Below are 14393 nucleotides of genomic sequence, written 5' to 3'. Positions count from 1 at the left end.
AGGTATGCATATGGAACCGTCATAAGCTATTTACTATCAACACTAGTTCTATTGCTAAGCTTCAGGTGTAAAAAATAGACGATAAGCTAAATTTAACTTGTGCCACATAACATGTATGGTTTCATCTATCCATCTGAGAATAGCTACTACATTTCTTCCAAGTACTACATTACTGCAACACAATATAAATGATAGCACTGACAGTGAAACATTAGTTGCGATGTTAAAAACAAAACAAAAGATGATCCTGGGTATGCCAATCTATACTCTAGTGCTTAAATAGATTCCTAAGAATAACAACAGAATATTTTAACATGACAAGTTAAATCTAAAATGCAAGGAATACCACCCCTGAAAGCCACAAAACAATTGTTTATCTACCCATGTGTAAATAATTATAAACAATATTTTGCTACAAGTTCAATTGTATCAGCTCTCTAGAATATAAACTGCATTACTCACCTATCTCTGGGAAAGGGAACTGCATGACTAACATTTTCTCTTTCCAATAATCCTAATGGTAGGATATTAGGCTGTCTGTCACTGTTTGTAATGAGGTTTTTATTATTGATGCTCTGCAATGTGTTTTTAAACACCCTGGAAATCTTTTAATAAAGGGTGGTATATAAAATGAAATGAAATGAAATAAATAAATAAATAAATAAATAGGCTACCCATCCAATGCAGAGAGTTACCAGTTCAAAGCTTTGGTTCCATTTGTAAATATATATATATTAGTAGTGATCAATTATAACCGTATCACTTAATTGTTGGCGATTAAATTTTTATTTCACAGCAACATTTCAGACTGGGAGAATGGATGAGAACATGAAAGAATAGCACTTAAAAATCTCTCAACTTAGGTTTGAATGCCAAGACCCTACTGTGCAGAAGTTACTGAACATCTACATCAACTTTTTTGTGGGGGGAGTGGTAAGGCAATTAGAGATACACATCTCCTTATCACGCAGCATGATCATATATATTGCACTGAATTTAACACACAAGACTCAAGACAGGAATTGTGTTTGTTCATCTCTTGCCGTACTAGGTATACTAAAAAAATGTTTTAATATCGCAGAATTATAATTGAATATTAGTGCAATCCTTAGAATGTTGGTCTCAAAAAACAGTGCATGGTAATGCTAGTAGGTAAGATGGTGTTGGCCAAAACATTGTATGCTGAAGTAACACACACCAGAGCAGGGTGGGCAAGATTTTTGGCAGGGGAGGGCGAAGACTTTTATTTCTCCCATTATTTCTGATCTTTTTAAAAAACTTTTTCGAATGCTTTATTATTCATTTTCCATATATATACAACACGTAGTCATCTTCATTTCAATCAGTCCAATAAAGATAACAGTGTTCACAAAAGATATATACAATTTCAACTATGTATTTTCTACACGAACCTATGACTTCCCATCCTCTCCATATTTTCCTTTATATTAAGCATCTTGCTTTAGTTTATCATTATTGTTTTGTGAAAATTCTCTTTTCTATTATGATATTATTTTCCTTCATATGTATTATTTACAGAAATAATTCAAAGTCTACTACCATGCTTAAGTTACAGCTGCTTTTCAAATAATTCTTGAAATTAGCCCATTCTAGAAAGAACTCCTGTCTGGGCCTGTTTCTGATTCTTTCCGAAAGAGAGGCTAATTCCGCATATTCTGTCAATCTGAGTAACCATTCAGCTCTAGTAGGGAGTTTGTCCTTTTTCCAATATGTCGCAATAAGCACCCTCACGGCCGCGGTTGCGTACAAGAAAACTTTCCTTATACCCTTGGGAATGTCATTGTTTCTGTTCTTATATTGACATCAGGTCTCAACCACCTGTCAAAGATGGCCTGTGGAGGATGGATTTAACCTGGCAGGACTGAAATACCTGCTCATCAGCTGATGGGAACAGGGAATTATATCCTGCTTTCTGCAAAGATCGACCACGCATGCATGCGTTGTTCCTCACAGGGAACAGGAACTTGCAAAACTAAAACCCATCTCCTGCTCATCTGTTGACTTCATCTGCCCATCAGATTAGGAGATGGGCTTGGTTTTAAAAATGGCCTTTTGGAAGAAAATTTGAACCCCTGGCGAGCTAAGGTTGGCCAGTAGGTTGAGGTTCCCTACCCTTGCACCAGAACATCAAGGGGTCTGTAATTACTCTCTTTTAATAGAATATTTGACATATATAAAACAGCATCCCTCAGTTTGCAGTTAAGAAAACCATTAAAATGTTTTGATATTTGTAAGAAGATCTCTAGTACAAATTGTTAGAAGCTAGCTGTGATGTTGGAGAAGATCTTTAGCCTACCATCTAAAGTAATTCTTGTTGGCTCGGGAGTAATTCGTCCATCAATCTCAAGGGTATTGTCAGCATCATCATCTTCAAATGCAGGATGATAGTTTACATTCTCCTCTAAGTTCCTTTGTTCACTTGGGGATGCCTCTTCGCTTTGTCTGAAATATCTCTGAAGCCAAGCTGGAACAATACTCTTCACAGATTCCTTAACAATATTTACAATTCCCTGTTTTTAAGAAAGAAAGAATGTTTTTAAATTATATCTAGAATAACAAAGGCCCAGTTGACAAAGTTACTACTAGAACCTACCCACAGGCTGTTGGTAGTTGTTTACAATGCTATGAAGCTGCCTGAAATAGCAAATCTGTTATAATCTCTGTTCCAATTATATTCATGTTCCAAACAGGTGCTTGCATTCTACAATTTACACTTTAACCCATGCTTCCTCAGTGTAGTCATCTAGCACAGAAACATCCCCAGTGTGTAGCGGTCACCTCAGTTCTACTACTCTATGATGCACATGACCAATCCCCAGCTTCCACCCAAGCTTGGCTGTAGAACAGGCAACAGGCATCTTTCCCAGAGTGTTCAAAACACAGTGCAATGAAAGGGACAACCCCTTTTTGATTTGTTTGATTTGTTCGTTTTGACGCCCTGCCTCCAAGGTGCTTTGAGCGCATCAGTAACACAGTGCCAAAATAAAAGTTCAGCCTCAAAGGCATGGCGTGAGGTCAGAAATTATATTTCTACACCTTAGGGGAGGAGCAAGGCCCTGGAAACTACACATTTTTGGTTGGTCCCAAGGCCAGGCACAATTTGTAGAGCCCTGCTAATGAATCCTTTTGAAGTGAACAAGAGAACTCAGCTCCTAAGTGATGTCAAGACATACAGGGAAAACAAAAGCAAGATTTCACTCCCCAAAAGTATTCAGAACTGCAAGATTGTTCAACCTATGAAGGAGTCGTCTCTTTCACTTTGAGAAAATATCCACACATTTGACTTTTAGTTTCTGTTTCCTGAAATGAACTCAATTACCTTTAACATGCACTTTTGAAGCACTGAAATTTTACTTAAAATTTACTCCCGCCCCCTGCAATCCAATGTAAATAGTTGGGATATTAAGAGTAGCATACATTCAGCAATAATCCAAGGATTAAAAACCACTGAACCAAAGGAAACAAGGTAATTTCAAACAATTTCTGTTCTACCTTCAGTGAAAGAGTAATTATATAACACAACAGTCTTGAAACCTGAAGTATATTGTTGCACACAAACTGACACCCCCACAAATGGATAGGCTCCAGAACAGACACTGGCACCATCTAGGAGTAAGAATTTCAAATTATCAGAACACATGTGTTATGGCATATCTGAATCATTACATACAAAATATCACAGAGATGTAATAGTAAAGTGTGGATGCTAACACTTACAACTTCAAACAATGAGTGGGCAGGCTCATATGAGAGGATACAGTTCTTTAAGTACTGTATATTCTGGCATATAAGACTACTTTTTAATCCAAGAAAATCTTCTCAAAAGTCGGCGGTCATCTTATACGCCGGGTGGAGAATCTGCGGTCGAGTATAACTCAAACTCTATATTTTAACTGGAAATGTTGGGGGTCGTCTTATATGCCCAGTCGTCTTATACGTCGGAAAATACGGTATTAACTGTCCAGGACTTTAAAAGCTAGTCAACACTTTGAAATGGGCCTGAAGTCAGTGAATTGTTGCAAAAGGCAAGGGGGATATCACATGCATTCCTCCAAAAACTGGCTCTGGTCACTTTTAGTTAGTGCATTCTGGAAAAGCAGAAGTTTCTGGAGAGTTTTAAAAAACAGCTCCCTGTAGAGCACATGTACACAATCCAACTGACAGAATTAAGACATGTGTGTCAGTGTGACTCAATTTTTATGATGTTTCTGTTCTACTAACTTTTAGTAGTTGTGGTATATTGGGGTTTGTTTGTTTTTAAATCATGTAAGCCCTTCTGGGAGCCTTCAGGCTGAACAGGAATCTATTAAAATTTGTAATTTATAATTTGCCAAAGCATTAAAAGACCAAACGGTAACTCACAAATAAGTCTGTGAGTAAAGTTTATTCACTGTCTTGACTTCTGCTCATAGTTCATTGGCAACTTTGCAATTCCAATGTAGGTCACAGTTGTTCAGGTTCTCCACATTTCTGCCACTTGGCTTTGTCAGAGGCATTAAGCCTGATCAGTATCACTGGAGAACAGTGTATTCTTTATAATACTTTTTTTTTTTTTTACTGTTATGAGTCTGAACCTCAATCAAGTACTCCAGGTTGTGGCCATTTGACTGGGCTAGCTTTATGGTAAATCCTAATTCTATTTTCCATACTTAAATGCATTAGGCCTAAATGGAATACAGCTTTTCAGTTACTTGACCCTTTATGTTGAGAGTGCCAAGTTTAGTCGCCAGTTGGTTAGCAAAGTGTGGAAAACAGCAAATTAAAACACCTATGTTTAAAGACAAATTTGAGGTTGACACAAATTACAGATAAAATTATGTGCAACAATAACAATTTTTGACCATCTAAACTACATATAGTCAGAGTGTTACAAATTTTAAAAGCTTAAAAATTAAGACAACTAAAGCTACTATATGCTTTTTATCAGGGCTAACCTATTACAGACACTTCTAAAATTACAATCTCTGTTTTTACCTCTTATATGAGGCAACTTTTACTACACTTCCAGGCTAGTCATGGATTACAAAATTAATTTCAGAACAACCTGCTGTTAATGTGTTTGTGAGTAATAAATTCATTTAAACTTCAGAAAGGGACAACTAACATGTATTCAAGCTCATGAACACAGAGAGGAAAGCAAGCAGTAGTGTTCTAAGCCTCAAGGCATCTCATTACTGAGTAGTAAAGAATGGTGACTCCTCTTCAAGGCAAGCAAGGGTTTAAAACCACCATCATCAGACAGTCAAATTGAGAATGCTTTAGTTCAGATCCACTTTATCTTTAGACACATTCTTAGGGGACAGACTTTTCAAAAATGTAGTCCATGCTCATACCAAGAACAAACTTAGTTGGTCTCTAAGGTGCTACTGGAAGGAATTTTTTTATTTTTTATTTTGTTGTGACACGTAACTATAATAATTGTTATCCTATTGAGATGGTACTTTGTGAGAACAACCTCCCTTTGTTGCGTATAGCAGAGGTGGGGAATGCCTGGCTCACATGCCAATCTTGGCCTACCAGGCTTCCTCATTTGGCCCTTGAGGGCATTGTGGTTGGGACTTGACTGAAAGGGTTCAATCTCTGCTTTGTGCAGCTCCCAAAGAACCAGACAACCAACTGGTTGTTGGGAGCCTATGAAGCACTGCACAAAGTGAGGAGTTAACATTGAAGTAGGATCACTCTCCCTTCACATCAGGCAATGTGAAGGGAGAGTGGTGGTATTGCTTCGTGCTGGGCTTGGGTGCACAGGAAAGCCCAGTGCTAAGCAGGATCACTCCCCATGCATCAGTATCTAATTCAGGGGTTATCAATTGTGAGTTTTATTTTTTTTTAAATGATAGCAGAAATGCCTATATACTATCTATGATGAGTACAGAATAAGGGGGACTCAGTTAACAGAAACTAGGGTTAAAGATAGCTAATAATCACTGCCCAAAACAGGAGGAGGGTGCTCATTTTAGGGTAACATTGCACAATAGGGGCCAACTATTCTTTCATCAATGATCAGTTCCATACCATACATTTAAAACACTTTAAGAATCATGGTTTTCCCCAAAGGGTCCTGGGATGTGTAATTTGTTATGGTCACTAAGAGTTATCAGTAGACTCCTCATACACCTACAATTTACAGGCCTACCACTGTACAGCAACCACTGTAGAAAAACTGATATGACAGCATGCTATTTTGGTGCAGAAATATTTGCAAGATCCAGACAAAAACTTCCATTCTTGTTTTTTTTCAGGGAAACTAACACACCGCAGATACTTCCAAAAGATAAATACTCAAATATATAGAATGCAAGGTAATCTGTTTCAGAAAAGAGCTTATTACTAAGTATAATAGAACATTATTAAAATGTTCCACATCCAAATTGGATCTGAAGTTGTTGTTACATGTTTTTATTGTTGATATTTTTATTGTTATTTAGTTTGGGATGTATCATGCGAAGCAAACCATAGATAAATAAATAATGCATGAGTGTGGCACACATTTTAATTTAGTACACATTTTTTATAATATCAGTAAGATTACATTTACATGGTAACTGCCATGTTTAGGTGTTGTATCAAACTCCACCAGACTCAGAGTAGACCCACTGAAATTAATAGAATTCAGTTGGTCAGGACCATTAATTTCAATGGATCTACTCCCAACAGAACTACCAATTGCTACAACTCTGGGATTCAAAGTCTGAATCCTTCTCGGGGGGGGGGGGGGGTAAGTTTTATCTAGATCACTGACAGCATCAGCAGTATTAACACATATTGTCATCTCACCACATATTTTGACACCAAAGTGACCTGCAGGAGGATTCCCCTACCATGAAAGCATAACATAAAAACATTTTAAACACAGCATCATACTAGCCCTGTACAAAATATTTTTTGAATCAAAACTATTATTTTCAAACTCTCAATTATTTGTGCATTACTAAAATGATTATATTTAAGAATGCTCTTAAGTGTTGTTAAATAGGGTAGCATTTATTTTCTAGTAAATAAACAATAGTCCTGTTTCTATTATTTCATTTATGAGTCACTTCCTTTGAGGCATCCCGAAGCAATTTACAACAAAATATATAAAACACTACATATATAAAAACTTAAAACAACTGCACAGTTCTTGTTTTTTAAAAAGTATTAGAAATATGAAAAAGTTTAAAATGACAGCAAATACAAAAGATCAGTTCCAATCTAAAACAGATACCAACCTGGATACAGATTTTAGGAGGTTTGTTGAAAGAGGAACATCTTTAGCAAATGCCAAATAGGCAATAGAAAAGGCACCTCTCTGATATGCAATGGAAGGGAGTTGCAAAATGTAGGAACTATTACAGTTCTTCATGAATGTTCATATGACTTTTGGCACCTGGGGATCTGGCCCACAGCCGTCCTTCCTTCCAGCAATCAAGCTAACAAAAAAGGTACTATTTACATGAATGGGGATGGGGGAAGAGGTGTGAGAGAGAGACAGGCAGTGCCAGAGAGAGGGGTGGTAGAAAGAAAATGGGTGGCCTACTGTTAATTCTGGCCCTGGCCCTTTTTGGTATCAGCCCTGTTCACCACCAGTTCTGGCTATGTCAATTATTGGTGTGCACTACAGATATATTTTCCATGAGTGGGTGCAGCCTTTGACATAGAGAGAGGTTCCCCACCATTTCTATAAGCAGTAGCCATCCAAAATAGCCCCTACTCCTGATTGGGGTATCTAACACATGACTATCACCATTCAAACTTCTTTTGAAATCAAATGAAGCAGAGTCCACAGAGGCCTGAACAAATTATGCTGTGGTAATGCTACTAACATGAGTTTGGCCAAACTGCGGGAGGCAGTGAAGGATAGGCGTGCCTGGCGTGCTCTGCTCCATGGGGTCACGAAGAGTCAGACACGACTGAACAACAACAAATGTGGCCCTTATGACATACTACCTTTAAAATGCGTAATCATGGTGGCATATTCAAAGTTTTTCAGAATTAATCCAACGTCTTTGAAATGATTCAGAGTTTAACATAAAGCACTGACACAACTTTCAGAAATCGAGAGCATAGCAGAAAGAGCAAATAAAATGTTTCCAAAAGAATGCTACTCTGACAATTTGGCCTAAACATGTTTGCTCAAATTCAAATAATTCAAGGGGATTTGCTCACAAAAATGATTAGGATTAAACCTAAATCCATTCAAGCATACACCCTTAAATCAAAGCTTAAACACAACCAGAATAATTTTTTGCACTTTTTTGTAGCTTTCTTAGAACAACTTTAGGCACACCTTTGCCATATCAGAAGTTAAAGTTTTATATGAATAACACTAAGTACTTCCTAGGCTTCTCCACTCTGCTTAGGCATACACTTCAGACATGTTTGTATGCATGGTGTCAAGAAACATCTTAAAAAACAAATACACAAGCAACTTTAAATCATCCTCTCCCTCAGCTGCAACCTGGTAACAGCTACAGTATTCTTGCAGGCAGCTACAGTGGGGAGATGGAAAGCAGGCCTCATCCCTTCAGCAGAGCGAATGGTGACCCTAGTTACCTTCTCTTCCTCTACTGTAGACCAATGGATGTTTGCTGCTTCTCTGTACACATCTCAGATACCCATCCTTTTCTCTTTCCCTACGCGAAGGTATCTCTGCAGCTCCATTTTTGTTGCTTATTACCAGTATTCATTCTCTACTCTTTACAGACCTCTTTACACCTTCATGCTACCCCTTTTTGTACCTTCACCACATAGCAATCTCTTCTTTGAACCTCTTTCATCTTCTTTTGTTTTCCCATTCCATATGTCCTTCTATATGCCCATTCCTCTGCTAATCATTTTTCCTACACTCCATAGGTCTCCACACTGCCATCTCTCCGCTATCCCCTTTTCCACATCCCTCAGGTATGACTGCCTGCACTTTCTTCTTCTCCAATTTCCATAGCTCCTTCTGTACCATAACAGGTCTCTCTGTACCCTTCTCTCTTAAGAGACCAAAAGAAGAAAAAGAAACTATTTTTGATATACTTTCTCAATTTAATCTCAATTTGCTCTCACTAATCTTAGCAACAAGGCCTCCAGGAAAGAACTGGTGGATTGTGCACTATGGCCGAATGAAACAGGCTGGAAAAACTGGTGCAAGATCCACCATGTGTCTCTGCATCCAGGGATATGGTGCTAATAAAACTTTGGAAGGTTCATTATATTTGAAAGATGCTTTTTAGAGTGGGGTAGGGTTATACTCAATAACAGAAAGAACCTAAGAGATTTGCTAATTTTTATGGAGGAATGATAGCTACCAATTTAATACTTTAAATCTACTTAGGCATTATACAGTGGTACCTTGGAAGTTGAACAGAATCCGTTGCGGAAGTCCATTCGACTTCCAAAACTGTTAGGAAACCAAGACAGAGCTTCCAATTGGCTGCAGGAAGCTCCTGCAGCCAATCAGAAGCAGCGACGGATGTTCAGGTTCCAAATAATATTTGCAAAACGGAACAATCACTCCCAAGTTTGCAGCGTTCGGGACCCAAAACGTTTGTCTTGTAAGTCATTCAAGAGCCAAAGTACGACTGTATATGAAATTGCATATACAGAACAGGCCATATACGAATTATAAGGGATTTCCTTTCTTATGTAAGGCAATATAAAATAATGTATTCAGTTGAACGGAAGAGCTTCTTCCGTTTCTGAATGGGAATGCACAATTCAGTGCATGCTCCCACAGGACGGATTTTTTGTGACAACACCCCTACTTCTCACTGCAGTCTGCCATGCCACCACTTACATTGTTCTAGGTGTCCCCCATCAAGGAGGTACCCAGGCAGCTGATGGGGAAGAACTGCTGAAAAATGCCTTCTGCCCACAGGAGCGTCCAATTAGCAGATTTCTGTCAAATACCCATATCTAATGGGGCTTCTGACTTCCAAAACGTTCAGAAACCAAATCACAGCTTGGCTGCAATCAGAAGCTGCGGAAGCCCTGTCAGATGTTCAGGTTCCAAAAGAACCTTTGCAAACCGGAACCATCACTTCTGGGTTTGCGGCGTTTGGCAGCCAAAACGTCTGAGACAACCAAGACACAACTGTATACAAAATGGTGATAAATTGTGAATTGCGATGTGCACGTGTGGTATGTAAAAAAAATCGTGATGTGGATAAAGAATCATAGAATTGTAGAGTTGGAAGGGATCATGAGTGTAGCCAGTCATCGCTTTTCTCATGATTCCTGCAGCCGCTGTTGCTCTGTACTTTAAAATAACAGTCGTAACAATAAAGGTAAGTAAAAAATGTATTGGTTTTAGACCCCTAAGTAGTAGCAGTTGCCAGGACATTACCCCATTCGCCTCTACATAGTTCCATCCTTATTTCAGAGATTGTGATATATCAGTATATTGCAATGCTTATCTGGCAATATATCATGTTAAAAATCAGACATCACTCAGCCGTAATATCCAGCTGATAATTTTAATATATAATCAGCTACAAACAGCAACAATGTTATAAATACACGGTTAGAACCAAACTAAATTTGCTGAACCTGAATCTCACTGAAATATAAGGGACAAGTTAGTCAAGATTAACTTGCCCCATATATTTCAATGGGATCCAAATTCAGTGTACTTATATTGAACACCTATTGCTCCCCTTCCTAATCTGCACATTCAGCAGGCAAAAGAGGAAGGTCAGACCTGACAGAATAGAGCTGAGCAGAACACCTTCACGCAATCCAACCCTCCTAACAGCTCAGCATAATTTTGTTTGGGTGTTGGATTGCTGTTAATCTGGATCCAACCCACATCCGAAGGCAGCCCTGTTTAGGGAACTTTTTAATGTTTGATGTTTTATCGTGTTTTTAATTTTCTGTTGGGAGTTGCCCAGAGTGGCTGGGGAAACCCAGTCAGATGGGCAGGGTATAAATAATAAATTGTTATTATTACATGCTTTAAATTTGTCAGGCTGATACCTGCGCCAAAAGAATCCCAAAATCAAGGTATTGAATGAGACTGCGCTCAAGGTGCAAAGATATCTCAATCCACTACGGATCAGAAAGAACTTACTCCAAGTGGTTTCTCAACTTGAATAATATATGGCCTCTATAAGTTACCTTGAAATGATGCTTTGGTGGTGGTTCCATAAAAAGAAGCAGCTTACATTAGTAGGATAATTATTTTTGGACCACTTTTGCTGGCAAACATGCAAGAATGTGCTTAAAGCAAAGCAAAATGTTTCATTAAAACCAGTAGAATCTGCTTGTATATTGTAAAGATTTGCAAGAGAAAAGTTCAGAAAAAAAGCAAGCAAGGAAATTCCTAGTGGCTGTCAATTCACTTACATTTCATAGGGTTTACAAAGTGGAAATCCAGAAAAATAATAGGGTTTACACACACACAAATCTTTGTGTATTGCTTTTTTGTGTTCAGAAATACAGCACTATTAAAATCCTCTCACAAACATAATTTGTAAAATTCCCAACAGGATTAAAGATACTAAATTTAATCTTAAAACAAGGTTTATGAGGATTTAGGCTTCCAAGATTTATACATTCCATGAACAAAGGCCAAAACCAACTAATTGGCTTTAGATGACAGTTGCATGAATATTAGGGCAGAACAGAACTGTGTTGAAGACAAATGAACTGCTGAATTGGTCTTCACCACCACAGAGGCAGGAATCTCAAGAAATCTATTCCCTATATAAGTGTTTTTTTAAAGCTTCATTTCCAATGCTGAACATTATTATAAAACAGAACTGAAACAATTACAAAAGATGTATGGAGAAATAGCAACACTGTCAGGCTTTATGTACAGGCAAAGAGAAGATGACAAACATCATGCCCATAACTGCTCACCTATTTAATGCAAATAGTGTAATGGTGGTAAACTGTATGGACTGTATCCAACTTTAGTAAAACCCAGAGCAGACTCACTGAAATTAATGGGCATGGTTAGCGTAGGTTAATTTCAAATAGGCATACTCCTGAGTAGAACTTAGTCACTACAACTCCTTGCTATAAATATGTAAACAATTACATTCTAACGACTAAATATGTCAAAAGTACAGATACCAGGGTGAGATCATGCAAAGGACAACAGTGATCTTTAATAATTAGAAGATGGAATTTTGGTAGTCATGGTTTCTCACCCCTACATAACTAGCTTCAATTATCTGAAATCACTTCTTCTACACAATAATTAAAAGGTACTGTATAGGTGTTTGTCCTACTTTCTGTTCACACTAGTAGCTGTAACCCAACAGCTATTCTAATCTGACCTCCCATTGCAAATGTTTGATGCTTTTCAAATACAATAAAGGAAGCCGCTTTTCACAGTGCAATTTTATTTATATTTCTAGTTACCGGTAGCTTCAAAAGCAGTGTTTCTGAACACAGCATGAATTGCTTTTGATCAAATTTTATATTCTTTCACAATTTACCTACAACTTCAGGCATTTCTCACAACAGCTATATTATCTTTGGTTTTGACCTAAAAATAACATTGAAACCAGCATATTCTGCTTCACCTATTTGTTTCATTAATATCTCACCTTTGTCCCACCATGGAAAAAAATCCATGTTACAGATCTGATTATTATGGCTGCAACAGAAACCATGCTTACCTGAGAGTAAGCCCCACTTCTCAGTAGACATGGTTAGAACTGCAGCCAAAATGCACAGGATCATTAATGTGTATCTGCAATATAATTTAACCCCTTCCACAATAGTCCAGTCAACCATTTTTCACATATTTTAAATTTATCAAAATAAAAATTTAGAACACAATGAGTTTTATCCCATTTTAATTCTACTTGGAGCTGGCCCACTGACATTAATGGACATGACTAAATTAAGTTTCTAAATTTCAGTAGGTCTGCTCTGAATAAACTTCACTGAATACCCAATATTCCAAATCTTACATGCCTGCGTGAGCAGCAATTTTTAAAAGTTGTCATTTATAAATTGTTTAACAAAACAAATTCATGTGTGACTCATAAATTACTAACACTTAAGTTCTTTCTAAAATATATTAAAGGCCAATTTGGTCCCTGTCCTAGCATTCAAATAGCACCTGAATAATCAATTCATATTTTGCATGCATTTTCATAAAAGCACTAACATAACCAGATTTGCTTTAAAAAATGTACTACCAACTAAGTCAAAAGACAGGTCTTGAAATCTCAGAGGACACTGTGTAGACTCATTAAGTATAACCCCAATATTCCAATCCTCACCATTTCTACCCAGAAATAACCCCTACTGAATTCAATGAAGCTTACTTCCAGGTAAATAGGGGCTAAGGCTGCAGCCTAAAGCCTGGAAAGGTGATGTGAGATTTGTGCAACGGTTAAAATCCTACCCCTTTTCGGAGTTACCTTTAAAGCAAGGGATCCCGCTAAAAACACTTATCTGAAACATCGCACAACAGCGAATCGGCGCCTTGATTCGCAGGAGGCACGTTTTCCCCTTTGCCTGCCCTCCCCTTCCTTCCTTTTCTTCCCGCCGTAACAGAAATCCAGGAAGGGGAGAAATCTCATAGAACCCAAGCGCGTGCCTCAAAATGGGATAAGGGGAATCCCGCCCCTCTAAACATGCCCCCCCACACCCTGCACTTGAATGATTCATATCGCTGGGATCGCCCTCGGAAATCAACGCCTCCCCCCCCCATAGACCCCACACACTTCCCCTTCTCTCCCCCTCAGAAGAAGAAAAGGGGGGGCAGAAAATGCTTTCTCTTCCTCCTCGAGGTACCAGATAGTTCACCCACCCAGAATATGGCCTGGCCATTTCTCAGGCCGACAACGGCGGCTCCCAGGGGGCCCGAGAGGGCAGAGCCAGAGCCGGAGCCTCACCGGCCAATTCCGGGGCCGGCGGTGCCGCTTCTTCCGCTCTCTCCTCCATACAGATATATTATGCGTACAGCCGCCGGTCTCGCACACCACATGCTCCCCCGGTCGGCCTCCCTCACCTGCTTGTTTCTCGGGTAAGGCTTCGAGGAGGCCGCTGCCAGGTGGTATCGCCGCGTCCGGATCTTCCCGCCGCAGCTTTCGTAGCCGCCGCTGCCGCCGCTTCCACCTCCTCCTCCTCCCGGAGCTCCGCCGCTTTCCCCCGAATCCATATTGGGACCTCTCCCGAGCCTTGCCGGCCTCCCACCCACCCACCCACAACCCACACGCACGCACGCACGGCGCAAACAGAGAGGCCCGGCCTAGCCCGGCCACCCCCTGTGCGCGCGCCCGCGCGCGCGCTTTACCTCCCCACTCACGCTTCTTCCCTCCCTCCCGCTCCTCTTTGCCCCCACCCCTGGCCCCAATCCCGTTCTGTGCTGTCACTGTCTCTATGGCGATGCCCCGCGCCGCGCGGCCTGCCTCGCGCCCTCACAGGATGCCTGCCTCCCT

General features: G+C 39.4%; 1 protein-coding gene across 4 annotated transcripts in view; it reads right to left on the bottom strand.

The window, feature by feature from the left end:
• The window catches only part of NUP153 (nucleoporin 153), a 45748-nt gene extending 31620 nt beyond the window's left edge, over nt 1-14128 (bottom strand). For all 4 annotated transcript variants that reach the window (XM_033154604.1, XM_033154605.1, XM_033154606.1 and 1 more), the window contains exons 1-2: nt 13964-14128; nt 2318-2531 (exon numbers count right to left, since the gene is read on the bottom strand). In XM_033154604.1, the coding sequence (XP_033010495.1) occupies nt 2318-2531; nt 13964-14113 (364 nt within the window). In that variant the 5' untranslated portion in view covers nt 14114-14128. The remainder of the gene's footprint in view (nt 1-2317; nt 2532-13963) is intronic.
• Nucleotides 14129-14393: the final 265 nt, after the last annotated feature.

The sequence above is a fragment of the Lacerta agilis genome, chromosome 7 (genome assembly GCF_009819535.1).
Source record: "Lacerta agilis isolate rLacAgi1 chromosome 7, rLacAgi1.pri, whole genome shotgun sequence".
NCBI classification, from domain to species: Eukaryota; Metazoa; Chordata; class Lepidosauria; order Squamata; family Lacertidae; genus Lacerta; species Lacerta agilis.
This window is presented reverse-complemented; position numbering and strand designations above follow the sequence as displayed.